The sequence below is a fragment of the Equus asinus genome, chromosome 21 (assembly GCF_041296235.1).
Source record: "Equus asinus isolate D_3611 breed Donkey chromosome 21, EquAss-T2T_v2, whole genome shotgun sequence".
Taxonomy (NCBI): Eukaryota; Metazoa; Chordata; class Mammalia; order Perissodactyla; family Equidae; genus Equus; species Equus asinus.
Window position 1 is genome coordinate 96,291,078 of NC_091810.1, and position 16,184 is coordinate 96,307,261.

Here is a 16,184-nt window from a genome sequence, read left to right on the forward strand (position 1 = left end):
CAGCAGCCACTCAGGAAATGTTGTTTAAGGGGAACCTTCTGGAACCTTTTCATGGCACCATGGCAAGAAGAAGCCGTATCTTATCTATTGAAGATAAAGCATGGAGTTGGCTAATGGATGCTGGTGAGTGACTAAGCACGTGGGGAGCTAGTTCACTGAGCTGTCTTTGGGCAGGCTGCTCTGTCGAGGGCTGAGATGGCATCCATGGGAAAACGGCCTCTGATGTTCTGAACGTCAGAATGCTCTTTTAGGGAGAAATCATAGATTTAACCCTAGTGACCTCATCTGTGATCCTGTTTATGTTCCACAGATAAAGTTCATGTTTATTCCCAGCTGTAGTACTTGAAGGTCCTAGCCCTGAAGTTTGTTAGGTACCATAGCATGTGGAGCATAGTTTCCCAGGTCATTTCTTAGTCACTACTTAATCTTTACTCTTGTACCCACAATGATTAAAAAAAAGACTTTCTAGTATATGAAAGCAATTATTCCTCCTTTCAATTCTAAATGAGCACCTCCTTTTTGCACTACAGTAAAGTATAGGATTTTAAATTAAGAAATTATTTATATGTATAAGTCTTGCCAGGAATATTCTTTTCAATTCAAGATAATTCTATAAGCAAATTAGTAAGATATTGATTATATTAGATAGTTGCACAGGATGAATTTTGACATATGCAATAAAAAACTTCTTTGCTAATGTATTTATGTACCAGTACAAGGTAGTTTCCTTGAGCAAGTTTCTTTTCTTTTTTTTTTTATTGAGGAATATTAGCGCTGAGCTAATATCTACCACCAATCCTCCTCTTTTTGCTGAGGAAGATTGGCCCTAAGCTAACATTTGTGCCCATCTTCCTCTGTTTTTATATGTGGGACACTTGCCACGGTATGGCTTGGTAAACAGTGCATAGGTCTGCACCCTGGGATCTGAACCGGTGAACTCCAGGCTGCCGAAGTGGAGCGCAGGAAGTTAACCGCTCCACCAATGGGCTGGCTCCTTGAGCAAGTTTCTTTATAAGTAAAGTGAATAATCTGAATGAGCTATCTCAATTTTTCTCACTCTAAAATTTTCTTACTCTAAAATTTTCTGTCTCCAACGTAGAGGCCCTTTTTGACAAAGCCTACTGTGTGGTTTGAAATACATATATATCTTTTCCACCTTATAATCCGTGACAGACGTGAATATGTGCCAATTAATAGTTTACCTGTGTCTTTCATGAAAAGATTGGAAGAAATAGAAATACTGTTTTTCATAGAGGTGTAGACCAAATTTTCCTAGAATAGTTAATGTTAATAGGTATTCCATAAAAAAAGCAGGCAGTTAAGTTCAGGAATTTATAGTGTCGTAATAGAGGTTTTTATTTAATTTTATTTTAACTTTTAAGAACTTTATTTGACAATACCCCCCCACACCCTGACACACACACACGCTTTTTGAGGAGTTCCATTTCACACATGGCACCACTGTTCAGCCAATAAACATTTATCGAGTGCCTAGTATGTTGCTAGGCTAACTAGCTGCAGGGGGACAATTGTGAGCACATTTGTCAAAAATTTCTCCCTGTGATGCTTCACAACAGGGAAACACTGGTTTAGAGGACCCAATCTTACTCCTTTAGTAAGATACTTTAGTAGCAATATGTTTATTTTTTAAAAGCCAGTACTGACTTTTCTATTTCCACTGAAAATAATCCTTCCATACCATATCATCTGAAGGGCTTTGTAAGTGGATGGACTCCACAATTTCACACTGGCAATGCTTATTCACTTTCTTGTCTTCTCATCCACGGTGGTTTTTTTTGTTTTAGTTTTTGTTCTTTAGATTGTTGAAACTAATTTTCATGAGTGGGATTGAGAACACAGGTCAGAAAAACAAACTGTGATTGATTTTTTATATTTTATTTGAAGTCAGACTGTTACATTAAAAAAAGTCAACCTCCATGTAGTTCCTTCTGTAGGGGATCATTCAGTCTTTGCTTATCTAAACCTGTTGTATTGACCTTATTATGTTTTAAAAAATAAAGTTTTAGTTTAAACCAACATGGAAACTTAGGCACTGTTTATACAATGAAAGTATTTTTAAAGGGAAATTCAGATGCCTTACCCTCTTGCCTTATAAAATCCCAGTTCTCTCGAATTTAAAATACTAGCTGCCTAGGCAGCCCTTTGTATTTTCTAGTATAAGGTTATTTCATTTTATAAAAATGCCTGACCCTTAGTGACTTACTGGACATCAGTGAGTTTTCCTGAGCAAGAACTGCTTTTATTGCATCTTATTAACATTGTGTGTGTGTTTGTGTATTTTTCCCTGTTGGAGGTTAGGGATGGAAAGCAACCTTACCCAGGACAAGATTATTTGACACCAAATAAAATAGATTATTATTACTGTTTTCCTTAACTTGGATTTAAAAATATATATAAGTAAATACCGGAAGTCAAGAGGTACACACACATACCTGCTGTTGGGCGGTAGAGTTTCTTCTCATTTAGTTCTAACACAAGTATAAAATACTATGCATGCTTAATTTGATTCTAGTCTTGAAAAAGTGACAGTTCCTAATGAGCCTGATCAGTTTTATTTTGATACATGTGAGGGATGATTAAAGTTCGGCAGAGTTTATATTTAGTCTCTGACTTGATTCTGTCCAGCTCATTAAAGCAAAATTGTCTTAGGGTCTGTCTCTTGTAGCTGTTTAATATTTAATATTCAGTGGGCTCCTTGAGATGTCGTCCTGAGGGCTTGTGAGCAGCTGAAAAGCTGTGAATAGTGGTTGACAAGCTGGGAGCATCTCCACTGAAAACCTGATGTTCTGAAGCCCAGGTTCAGGAGAATCTTAGTGAGCAGTTTGTCCGGCAGCGCGTTGAAACCTGCCCAGTTAATCACACTTTCCCTTCTTGCTCCTCTTCTCTTTTCCCCCTTTCTTCTGTCTCTCCCTCTTCTTATCTCTGAGCACTTGGTTCACTTGCGTCTTTTTCTTCATTTTTTCTTCTCTTATTGAACTCCTTCTGTCTCCCTCATCTGATCACAATAGAAAGTGACGTATTTGATAAATGTGTGTTGTGTTTCAAAAGCAAATTAAATTGTTTTTCAGTTTAAAAATCAGCTGAGTTTAACCTTCTCTATCTTTCCGTTTTCTCCTCCACTAATGGACAACTTTGCCCTTTAACCTCTGTGGGCTTGGGTATCAGCTCCCTGTGACTTTCTATGTTTGTAAGTTTCCCTCCGTTAATGTAAGTGTTATGATGACAGGATTTAGGGGTGTGATGTCACGTATCAGATCTTAACCTCCGTACAGCAGGCACACTGTAATATGTCTCCCTTCCTTTCCTCTCTAGACCTGGGCTCCAGCCCCTCCTCAGCTGTGTTTCTGGCTTTCTCATGGGGCGCGAGGTTGGCCTGTCCTGCGTGCCGTGTTGCATTTCCCCACTGCTTCTTGTGTCCTGTTGGGGTATTGGGGTGATTCTTTCCAAGCAGTAGCTGGGCTCTGCTGGTTCCCCCAGGGTCTCGCGCTGCGCGGATGTCTCTCCACCTCCTCCGCCCTGTCCACTGACAGACCCTTGGGTTCCTTGATGGCTGCCTCTAAACCCTTGGAGGGCGGGAACATTCCTCCCCCTGCTGCTACGATTGAGCCCGTGCTGGGTACCACGTTGCTCTCTACACTTGCTTTCAGTTGTTAAGGCTTGCCAAGCTTTGGCTGTGCCTCAGCGAGCCTGCTGTCGAAACCCTGAAGCTCTCCTGGCCTCCACACTCAGTGGTAGCAGCAGGTGTTGGAATTTCTCCAAGCCCCTAAGACCTGGGAGCAAGAGACTGGCTGTTTGACCTAGACCTCAGGACTTTCCAAAGCACCAGGAAACCTCTCCAGAAGATATGGAAAGGTAAGATTCCGATTTCTCCAGGTAGCTCTTCTAGAAGCCAAAAAAACCCCCTGCAGCCCTGGGCTTACCGTAGACTAATAGCTGAAGAGTGTCCTTGGGGAACGCTGGGTTTGGTGATAGAGCCAAAATAGGAGTTTTGAAGTGGTGACGCTACTTATTGAAAACGTATCTTTTAGAAATTTGGTGTGATACTCACATTTTTATTCTACTTTATTTATATTAAACTTGGCATTGAGTAGATTTTTTTGAAAATATTTTTTCCATTCTTTGAATTGGAATCTAGGACGTAGCCCTTTCTTCTTTTTCACGATCTGCATTGTGTATCTGGTAAGACAAAAATTGAGAAACAAAACAGTTAAAAATGAAATAGAAATTCTTTATTTTTCCAAATGCCTGTATTTTATTTACCTCTCTGTTAATGTTCAAAACCAGAAATACTAAATGAATGTATCCTCAAATTTTTAAAAATCAAATTCTTAAGTCCATAATTAATTCAAAAGGAGCAGGAAGAGCAGCTCCTCTCGTGGTACTGCTAGGGTACCTTATAGTCCTTTGTCAACAGTGACCGATTGGCATTCTAAATGTAGCGGGCTATTATCTTTTAGGGCTTTATTTTCAGGTTTTTAAAAAAGGAGATTACTCTCTGCCCCTGTTTTTGGGGGAAAAAATCATTCCACATGGGCTTAAATAACCTGGATGAAGGACGTCTGTGGGGTCTTCTGTGCACGGAGGAGGCTGGGAGGGAACACCAGCAGCATCTGGGAGTGACTCAGCACAGGGCATCTCTCCAGCATCATTGCCTCTGTGACAGCTGTTCTTCATTCATACCCTTTACTCTCTCCCCTGCCTCCATTCGCAGGCATGAGTCTGTGAAGTGGTATTAAAACACCTCTTCTGTATGAGATCTTTGGTGGCCTTCCAATCAATTCATGCCTTCTTTTTTTTCCCCTTTGTTCTCTTTTCAATACGGATTTAATCTCTTAATTGATTCCCTGCAGTTGGAGTCAACGCTGTTTGCTGTCACCTTGAAACTCTTTCATGTCAATAAGCAAAAATGTAACTGAGATTTTAAAAATGAAAAAGAAGAATGTTTACTAATAGCCGTACAAAATGAAAACTAAGATTTATCTTTGATAGTGCTTATTTACGATGCTTATTTTTAAAACTGAAATATCTTCAACTTGGAAATATCCAAGTTTTATCCCCTCTAGACCTCAAAGTACATGTAAATAGAATGTTTTGAAGTTTTTCTGGTGCTTTAAACTGAGTGATTTCATATGTAGAAACAGAGAAGGGAGATTTTAATGCTTTAATTCTTAACATTTATAATGAGCTTAAAATTTTTGAAAATGCATGGCACAGTCTGAAGCTAGGAGTTTGCATTGTTCTCCAGTTGGCATTTAGAGTGCATTTTCCCTTTTTTATTTATCTAGAATTCTTACATTTCACTGGGACAAGAAATGAAACAGAAAATATGTATGTGTATATATATATATAATTTTTAAATGATTTAATTAAATATTAATATGGAGTGAACTTGTGGGCATTTATTAAATTACTTTGAAACTTTAAAATTACTTAAAAATATTTTTAATGGAACATAGTGAATTAACGGTATTTGTTGTATTTAATGTTTTATGGACAAAGTAACTTCACATAAGCAGGACATAATACAGTAATATTTAGTCTCGTGATTGCTCTTTTAGGGCATAGAGAAAAGGTACATGATATCCTAAAATAGTGTTGTCATACAGATCCTAGCAACTATCTGAATAGAAAATCTGTTGAATAGATAATAGAATGACCCTTTTACAGATAAGAAAACAGAGGACTGAAAATTCACAATTTCTTAAGCCCAGACCCAAGATCAGCATCCAAGTCACTGAATTCTAATCTGGTCACTTGCCTCTATGCACTGCTATTTATTTCAGTTTACTATCTTGTAAATATGGCAATTTTCTGAAAATTTAACTTCTTAAAATTAAAAAGATTAGACCTATGTGCATATATGAGCAGTTCACTTTCTGTTTCTAAGCAAAAATTTTTAATTGACCTCCACTGTTTCCAAAATTGAAGAATTCCTCAGCTTGCATCTTTAAAGATACCTGTTTATTTGTGGCATCTTGGAAGTGGGAAGAATGCACATTCCCTGTGCTACGATAATTATATTTGTGTGAAATTATTTGATATATTTATTAATTAAATGATTTCTGCTTGGCTGACTTAGAATTATTACTTCGAACTCTAAATTTTCCCTGACTTTGTTGGATATCTACCATCATTTAATAGGACCATGCTCGGGCTCCTTTGTAATGTGATTCTTTGGGAGGTATGATTGTAATCCAGCCCCCTTGCATGATGTCCAAGGTGGACTCAAGATCCAAAATGGACCTAGGTGAAAAATGTGTGCAAAACCAAGAATGTAAATTCTGAATTCTCTTTTTAGGAAGTTCAATTTGAAAAATAGTTGGGGTACTTTTGGAATAGGAATTTGTAACACATCAGAAAAAATGCGAAGTACTTATTCTCTGAGGGTCTTAGAAGTCTTAGGCTAGTTCTCAAAATAAGGTCTTCATCCCAATCATAGTGACCTCTGAGTGTTTCTGCCGTCAGTCAACTCGTAAAACTCATTTCCCGCTGTTTCCTCTTTCCCATCTATTCCTTGTCCATTCTTGGAGAGTCTGAGAGCTGTCCAGACTGGTGGGATATGAGCAGAATATTTACAATAGATATTGGGAAATGTCAAATATGTGATATATTTTTTTGATATATTTTCTTTGTTGTGACAAGTAAATAAAGGCTCCCAGTCTCATTAGATGTATCCATGTAGGAAAGAAAGAAGAGCCAGATCTGCACTTGCTCAAAGCAACCAAAATTAGAGGACAGTTCTAGGAATGAGACAGGATGCTGACATTTTTATACTTTTAGGGGAGTTTTACACTTCAAAAATAAAATATTCGTGTTCATTATTTTGTTGTGTGGAAATAAAGGCTTGCTGAATCAGAATTATTCAAAATTAAAATGATCTCTTTAGTTAATTATAATTTATTGATTACCTACTACTTCCAGTCCCATTACAATAATTATCTCATCTATTCTTCACAAAAACGCCTGGAGGTTTGTAGTGTTATTATTTTACCCTTGCAAATGAGGCAGCTGAGGCCGAGAGAAGTTGAATAACCTGCCCAAGATGGCACAACTGGACACAAGGATTCAAACCCGGGGCGTATGGCTGCAGGGGCCTGCCGTGGAGGTCCTTGTTAGTTGTAACCCCTGGCAGTGAGTGCTGGTTTCCAAATTCAGTCTCCACCCTTTCTATGGCCGGGTGCCATCACGGTGCATGTGCCCAAACCTCCGACCCCGTCTGGGCTGACGCTCACTCACTGGTTATTCGACCTTGGAGAGGTTACTTATCCCCTCTCAGTGGTAGTCCCACCCACTCTTGAATATGAATAATATCATCTCCTTGTCGGGGTTTTTATGAAGATTTAGTTTAATTTAATGAGACAGTGTGTACCAAGCACTTAGCACAGTGACGAGCATGCAGAAAGTAGCCGGTAAGTGGCTGATGATGTTACGTAATCTTCCCAAGGTCAGACCCAAGCCTGTCTGACTGGAAAACTAGACGAAACAAGAACACACACACACATACACACTTTCCACAGGGAGCAGCCCCAGCCACGGATCCATAGCACAAACTCATGCCCTCTGCACTCTGGCACTGCCTCTCATCCTTTTGTGATGAATAAATCATGATGTTGTGTATGCTGACAGGAGAGGTTAAATGATTTAGGGGAAACTCTAGGAGAAGGGCTTCCAAGGATTGGAGTCCCAGCCCCATTGCCTACATACAAACTGTGTGATGTTAGGCAAGTTATGTAACCCATCCAGGGTTCTTTATCTATGGTGTATGAAGCCAATAACAGTATCTATTCTATTGGGTTACTGTGGGCAGTATGTGATATAAATTAAAAAAGCTCCAGTAAATGACTTTTATTAATAATTGGTAGACATACAAACATTTCTTTAAAAAATACATTATGTTCACAGAATGAAACACATGGTTTGTGAAAATCAGAAACCCATAGAGTTTTAGAGATGGCTAGGATCCTGGTAATTAGATAAACTTCCGTTCTCCAAGAATCTCTATGCTTTCTCTGTCACAGCCATTCTACCTCAGGGGCAAGCCAATGGCGAAAGGGGGGAAAAAGGCGTCAAAGGTCAGAACTGACCTAAATATGGGTGGTTGTACCATCAGGAAGGCAGGTGGACCTCTTGTCTGGGCTGACGTCAGTGGCTGGCATCGAGGTCACCACTTGATGGGAATAGCCCTGGGTAAGCAGATGGTAGGGTTCTCGTTCTTGTGTTCTTTCTCTTTTGAACCAGAGCCCAAACCAGCAGCTGGGGCTCAGGTCCTCGAGAGTGAGTCAGCCTGGGCTGCGTTGAGTGTCAGGGGTCAGCCTGACAGGAGGGATTTCTTAAATTCTTGCTGCTGAAGTGTCTGCCCTCCCTGACTAGATTCTCGACTCCTTGAGATCAGGGAGGTTTATTTTACTTATTTGCAATGCCTTGGAGAGGGTCGGGGAAAGAGTGGGCACTCAATGCACATTTGATAATTAAATAATAGAATTTAAGTTCCAGAAATGGGACAGAAGAACTCCTTTAAGGAAATCGTGGCCACCAAAGGCATCAGAAAACAAGGCTGCAGTGCTGGAAGCATAGGACACCCTGGGCCTCCCTGGTGGGGGCGGGGGCGGTTGCACAGGGGTGGAAGGGAAGGGTTAAGGCAGACCGTAGGGGTCGGCTAGGGAACTGAACCTACGTGATTTTTGTCATGACTGCGTTAGGGACCTGGCAGAACTGAAATGGTCAGTGTAGCCTGATTGATGAATGTAGGAAAAAAGTATTCCAAATTGTTTATAAAACTTTTCAAGCAGAGGACAAATTTAAAGAATCGAAAGCTGTTGGAATCCATTTACATTCTTTTTTCATATAGTTAAAAATGATATTTCTGGTACTAAAACCTCAATTTTGGTACTAGAGACTTGAGGAAGAATGTATCTGTAAATATGTCATTGATGTATATACACTTATATGAAGAAGTTATCAAAATATGGTTTTAATATGTAACATTATAAAATTATAATTTGTAACATATGAGCATAAAGTGAGGAGCTTGTGCAGATGACGTGGGAAGTCAGGGTGTAATTCTTAAAGCTGAAACATTTGTGCAGGACGATTGGTGAAACGTTCAGTTTTTTTTTAATTTTAAGTCTTACTACTCTTTTGATGTGTATTCCCCAAAATAAGATGAAAGCATCTTTCAATCAAAGTCTATATTAAAAACATAGAACACATTAAAAAGAACAAAGAAAATTAAGTGTGCTTAGTGTCAAACCTAACAGTTTACATTGATGCTTAAATTGCCATAACGGTGTTTTTAGGTAATCCAAGCGAGGATTCTAGGTCCTGGGCCAGAAATGTTAGCGCCCTGTATCCAAACCCAGGATCTTCTGTGCTGGCACCTGGAAGACAGTTGCTTAGAAATTTCAGCTAAGAGTTAAAATCAAACCAAATGTTTCCATGAGCACTTGTGTCTCTTTAATTTGAAAAAGACCACATGTTAGAGTAGTGCTTCTGTTATATTACGATAGTTGGAACTTTCCAGGGGATCTCAAGAACAGATTCTTAAATCACGTGCTAACTTATCACACGTTTTTAAAATTTTGCTTTAAAAAACACACATGGATGTGAAAGTAAACAAAATTGAGTCTGAAAATGGAAAAATAATCACTAACAGGTGTATCTTGTTTTGTAGAAAGGGAGTCCCTCTGCTGTCGTTTTCAACTGTGCCTGCAAGCCTGTGCTCTCACTCGCCCGCCGCCGTTCCCACTCTGTGTCGACACAAGCATGCCCAGAGAGGGAAAGACACACACACACACAAGCTTTTGCTTTTACCTTAAGACACTTACTCTAGAACAGGAATTGCATGATGTTAACTCTCTATAATTCTGTTTAATCGTTTGCATCTATGGCTGTGCATCTCTGAATTGTACGTGGGTCTAGCATCCTATCTGTGTGACAAAACACTGCAGTGCTGGGTTTTTTCCTGTTTCTTATTTCTTAATGGCTGCTTTTAGTTTGTTCTGGCAGTTCATCATGAGACTTTTAATAGGTAGTAAGTCTGAGATGTCATTGAAGCAGTGCGTGCTGACTAACGGAAGCTGAACTCACAGTAAAACCCCTCACATGTGCGGTCGCTTAGATGACCGGAGGACTCGCCCTTCTCCTCCAGCCCTCGCCCTGGACATGTTCTTTGCAGTTTAGTCTGTTCTGTTTTCCCCTTTTAAAAACATAAGAGGCAGCGGTACAAATAAAAGCCATGGGATCTCTTCCAACGGAGAATTTTGTCTACAGAAATACAGTGTCAATGCTGAGAGAGAAAATGGTGTAGACAGAGTGAGCGGTGTTTGTGCTCATCCCCAGTCTTGTTTTCCTACCTGGCAGTTGGCCTTTGATGTGTGAATTTTTAAAAGAATCTTTCAATTAGAAAAAAAAGAAGTTTTCCACAGGGAACACGCTAAACAAATATTTTTAAAAACCTGTTTTTATTGAGATGGATGGCTGTAGAGTTAAACCATTATGTATATAAATATGTGTGTGTACAACACATTAGACATAATGTGCAGAGACTGATAACTTGCACACCCTTTCTGAGTAGAATGGCAAACATACTAGTGTAGCCTGGTGGTTAAGAGCGTCTGCTCTGGAGTCACATAGCATGGGCTCAGACCCCAGCTCTGCCACCTACTACTGTTGGTGCATCTTTGGGTGAGTTATTAGACCTCTCTGAGCTTCAGATAGCTAATCTTTATAATGGGGTTAGTAATAGAGCTATAGGACTATTTTGAGGATTAAACAGATTAATAAGCCATTAATTAATAAATTAATAAGCAATTAGATTGTTAATAAACCATAAATGAAACGATTAATGAATAAATAATAAAACATTTAGAGCGGTGCCTGGCGTACGCTAGGTATTCAGTAGGCTGTTGTTATTGTCTTGCTGTGCCTTTTGTTTTATGCCTGCTTCTCACAGAAGTGGTTAGTTAGCCTCCTGTTTTATGAGGTGGGGCTGATGGGAACTGACAGGCTTAGAAAAAGGTAAAATGGAAAGTCAGGGTGCTTCCTAGCCAAGAGGTCAAATGTCAGAGGTCAAATTCATATGGTAGGATGGGGTCCAAATCTTAGAAAAACTTAAGGATGATTCAGGGAAGGGAGCTAACCTTAAAACAGAAATGATCCGAAGTTGCGTCCTTGGGCAGGGGTGTTTGCAGGCGTCCCTCTGGAAAGCTGGGAGGAGCTTCCTCAGATGATCCACGTCAGTTCTGCCTGTCAGTGTCTCATGTCAGAAATTTCTACCAATATCTATTTAAACTATTCTTTCCTTACTTTAAAAAAATATTCACACCTTTCACAAAAATAAGCCACATTCATTATTTTTAAAAACTTTTATTGTTCTTCTTCCTTTCTTGTTCATTTTCTCCATATTGTTCCGTCATTTTCCTGAGAAGAGTTTATTTTACGGGGGTTAACGTGAGAGTTATCATTTTGCAGAATAACCCTGATGTACAGAATAGCCCTGCTGTCCAGGATGACCACATTTTCCTGGGATAATTCCCATTTCGTTTTCTATTAGACGTTGTAATCACTTTTTTGAAGTTAGGAAAATGTGGTCCTGCAGTTATGTTTTACAAGGTCGGGAGGACCATTAAAGCGACCGTTATCATCTACAGCAAAAAGCGAAGGTTGCCCTAGAGGAAAGTCCTGAGCACCTCCGATTAAAAACACTGAAATAATGGAGGTTTCGGGGGCTATTTTAGTGATTCCTGACTGGGCTGGAGACCTCTGACATCCAGTTATCACAGCAGTGGAGGAGACCCCTGTCCGAGGCCCCACACTGCATCTCTCAGCAAAATCACTTTGACTTAAGAAAACACATTGTCTATATTGTATTTTCAGAGTCCAGGATGGAGGGGTCAAGCTTATACTTTCTTTTAGGTAGTTAGTTATAATTTTGGAACTGTGTTGACATATTTTCAAATGAGCATTTAATACACTCTCCTATAACAGAGAGTTTCTACCTGTGCTATATTAGCATTGCTGCATGGAACTAGACCCCTGAGAAAAGGACATCTCAACTCAGAGGAAAGTTTGATTTTGGTTTCATTATAGAACAAAATTATTTTTATTTTATTGCAGTAACATTGGATTATAACATTATATAGCTTTCAGATGTACATCGTAATATATTTCGAATTCTGTGTAGATTACATCATGTTCACCACCCAAAAACTATGGTCCATCCCCTCACAAGTGAGCCTAATCACCCCTGTTGCCCTCTCACTTCCCCCTTTCCCCCTTCCCCTATGGTAACCACCAATCCAATCTCCGTTGCTATGTGTTGTTTGACAAAATCATTTTCAAACATCTTTACTGGGTTGAAAAGTAACAGAGTGAAAAAGAAAGTTAATCATTTAAAAAATACTAATTGAATCGACATTTTATTTTCAATAACAGAATCTCACGTTGAGTTAAAATTATTCCTTAATTATTTCTAAGTTATAATTGTCCATTTCAAAAATATTTGAAGGTTAGATCTCATGTTTAAGTCTTCGAATTGGCCATTTTCTGGCTGTAACTCAAGTATACCAATTCTTATGGAATGAGACCACTGTCCACTTAGGGTTCGTAGTGTTTTTGGCATTTTTTTTTTTAATGGAAGCCAGGAGCTTTACAACAAAGGAGACTAAAGATCAGGTAAGAAGACCATGGACAAAGCCCTGGACTTCGGGTCCATTACTCTGTTGTGACGGGTCCCTGTTTAATCCCCATGTTACTCTGTGTGTCGCGTGTCTTTGGAAGCATGCCCACCATTTTGCCTCCTGGACCAAATGAAATCTCATAGGAAGAATGCACAGCACAGCACCTTTCATAAGCTCAGCTTCGCCTTGTTTGTGAACTAATTAATTTATCTGAAACGCAATAGAAATGCAAATCTAAAAGTATTCTGAGAAAAGTAAATCTTTTCCTGAGTCCTGCCCACTAATGACACACTTGTATGTTGCTCTCATGATCACTAAAATTGAAAGTATAATTGTTGTTTTTATAATATAATTGATAGTGTAAATTTTAATCTCTTTAGAAGAATAGTGGAGTAGGAGAAAAGAGTCTAAACTCTTCTTTTCCTCAAGATAAGTATAAATTGTAAAAATCAAGATCATATTTAAAATTTATTCTACAATTTTGAGATTGATTTTTGTTGCCCAAAAGAATTTCACAAGAGAGAAAGTGAACATCATGGGAAGAAAGATAAGGTACAGAAAACAAGCATCTGCCTTTAAGGAGCAAATGTATTTTTAACAAACACTAGAGAATATAGAATTTGCTGTATCAACAAAGTGCATTATTTCTTCAAGCAGCTGGATAAGCCAACGTGTGTTTATTGAATAAATGAGTATGTGTTAGTGAAAATCAAAGAGTGATTGAGTACATGACTGAATGGATAAGCTTAGTGGTAACACATTCTTCCTGTTTTTTATTTTTAGGAAATAATACTCATTTTAAAGTATTGCAAAGCATTCATTGAAAAAATTGAGTGAAATTCCTCATGTTCTCCTGTTGGAATGGGGAATTGTTACAGTAGGTTGAGAACCTTTTGTGTTATAAGATGTTGTTTGTATAGATTGAATTACTCTAAATTTATAGAGCTTGGAGGAATCGGTAGATGAGAAAACACAAATCATAAGCAGAGGGCAGTTAGGACTAGTCTAAAAATAAACATTGGCTCATGAAATCACATCCTAGATAAAAAAGAAGGAAATGGATTTAGAGAATTACAGTGGTTTAGAAAAATTTGGTGTGTTTTTCTATCCTATTTTCAGTTAGTTTTGATGGTAATTGTTGTTAAAGGAACACCACACATTATATATTTTTAAACATTTAAGCAGCAGCGGCAACACCCATAAATGTATTGGATGTCTTTGCTGTGGAAAAACAACCCTGGGCTTGCCATTATCATGGCAGGTTTTTACCTGCTGGAGCAAAGGGGTGAGGAACCGGGTTAAATATCAGTATGAAATTAAGGCTTTCTGGAAGTCTCAGGACGTTATGGAGAGCATAGTAAACATTATTACAGCATGGGAACAGAAAGACTGGTTGCAGCAATAAACTGAGGTGGGACTTTGAAGAGAAAGGAAGACAGCCTTTGCTGCCAGAGAAGCCAGCTCCCATCCGCTCAGTCCTGGCCGTCTCCTGGGGCTCACTCCGCGGGAATGTGTCCCAGGTACTAAATAGAGTGCTGTGTAAACACACTCTTTAGATATTTGAAAATGCTCAAGTAACAGTTCTGCAGGGGTTACTGTGTAATTATTTCTAGCTGCTGCATTTATCTATCTTGGTACCAATTTATAGAGCTAGTTTTTGACAAGTGTTACCTGCAGTGTCTTGTTTCATAGTTTAAAAAAAGCATATAACATTTAAGAAAAATGCAAACATCAGTGGCTTTATTCAGTGACTAGAACTGGCAACTTATTGCCTACTATTTCATAAATCAGTAGCAGAATGTAACATTATATCTGTGACAGGTTAAAAAACAAAACAAAAAAATGGAAATTTGGACTTCTGAATGAACAGTTTATCAAAACACTAGCTTCCGATTTTATCTGAGCTTTACTGTAGAAAGGTTTTACTATTTCTACAAAGCCTAAAGGAAACCAGTGAACTAGAAAAGCTGAATATCATTTCTGACTAATCTATTAGTCATCCTGATAATAGGAAATTATTTAGTTCCTATTTTTTATAATAGTCCATCTTGAACGATAAAATCACATAGCCCACTCAAAGGTATTTCAGGAAAATTGCTGTGATGCTTTGGGGAAAAAAGTACTACTTAAAAAGTGGGCACAGTAAGTGTTTTGCATTATGCGACTATTTAAATCACTCATTTCTCAATCTGTAGGAAATCTGTAGCTGAAAATGACCTCAAGGTTTATAGTGTGGGTGATTAGGGATGGGGCATTGCCATTTGCCAAGATAAGAAATGTAGGTGTTAGAATTGCTGTGTTCTTTCTTTTTAGGGAGAATAAGCAGGATCGCGTAATTGATGTGGTTGAGGATGCTTGGATTTGCAGTAAAATTATCTCAAAGGCATTCTCATAGAACTGACAGTGCTGTGTCATATTCAGAGAGAGGATGTACAGTAAGAAGAAGGAGATAAAGACATCTCAGTGCATCTCTCTCTAATCAGCCGTCAGAAAGGAGAAAAATCAAAGAAAGTGGCAGAGAACAAGCAGATTAATAAATAGTAGGAAAAGGAGAATGGAGCATTATCAAGAAAGGCAAAAGAGAAAAGAAGGAAGTAGTTAATGGTGCTCAGTCCTGCTGAGAGGACCAGAAATGATATGAGGACACTGACTCTGACAGTTAAAAGGATGCTAGTGACCTTGGAGAAAGCCGTTGATCAGAATTGGGAGAGAACACACAGAGTCCTCACTGCAAACCTGATTCCAGGAAGATGAGTCACTAGTAAGTTGCAAGATATGTATGAGGACTCAACAAGTTTAGACAGCCCTGTAAAGAAATTCAGTAATAAAAAGAAGAGAAGTGGGTGTCCGCTGGAGAATTCAGCAGAGAAGATTGTTGCGGAAGAGAGGAGGTTGTAATTTCCATTAAGGGAAGGTACGAGAGTAAGTGGAGAGAAGAAGGAAGATGGGTGGAAGCAGGGATGATGGAGCACACTATAAAGTAGAGAAGTTGAGAAGGGGTCAACAGAGTGGGTAGAGAGGTTGACCTTAGAGAGGAAGATGAACCAAACACTTCCCGAGTCAGATTAAAGGAGAAGATGCTCAGCCAGTGAGAGCCCTCTCCTTCACGTCACCTCCTCTGTACCTTCAGTTGCATCTTGTTGTCTGGGTGGCTCGCTGCCTTCTGCTCACACTCCTTTGCGTATTGCTTTTTAAGTCCTTTAGTTTAACTTTGCTTGCCATATGGTCGCACCTTGACTGTACGTTTTGTGAGAGTGGGGCATGTTGTACCCCTGTACACGTTGCTTAATAAGCTCCCTTTTCATGTGATTCCCGCATGTATTTTCAGTAACCCCAAAGGCCAGTGCTTTGGGGAGAGAGGTTTTGCAGCCCAGCCTGTCCGTCGTAGTGCAGGGCTGAAGGCTAATTAGCTGCCTGTGTGAACCTCAATTGCTGTTTCTAAAACAAGTCCTCAACTTCAAACGAATGGGACAGGTTACTATATCA

The 16,184-nt window shown here is 39.1% G+C and overlaps 1 protein-coding gene across 49 annotated transcripts in view; it reads left to right on the forward strand.

The window, feature by feature from the left end:
• MBNL1 (muscleblind like splicing regulator 1) overlaps positions 1-16,184 on the forward strand; it is a 192,344-nt gene that overhangs the window by 85,295 nt on the left and 90,865 nt on the right. For 4 of the 49 annotated variants that reach the window (XM_044754451.2, XM_070493709.1, XM_070493714.1 and 1 more), the window contains exon 2: positions 4-123. The exons of 43 other annotated variants lie outside the window; for them this stretch is intronic. In XM_044754451.2, coding sequence (XP_044610386.1) covers positions 118-123 — 6 coding nt within the window. In that variant the 5' untranslated portion in view covers positions 4-117. Of the gene's footprint in view, positions 1-3; positions 124-3,668; positions 3,874-16,184 lie in introns of all 49 variants that reach the window. 2 more of the 49 variants (XM_070493719.1, XM_070493718.1) reach the window with 1 other exon arrangement.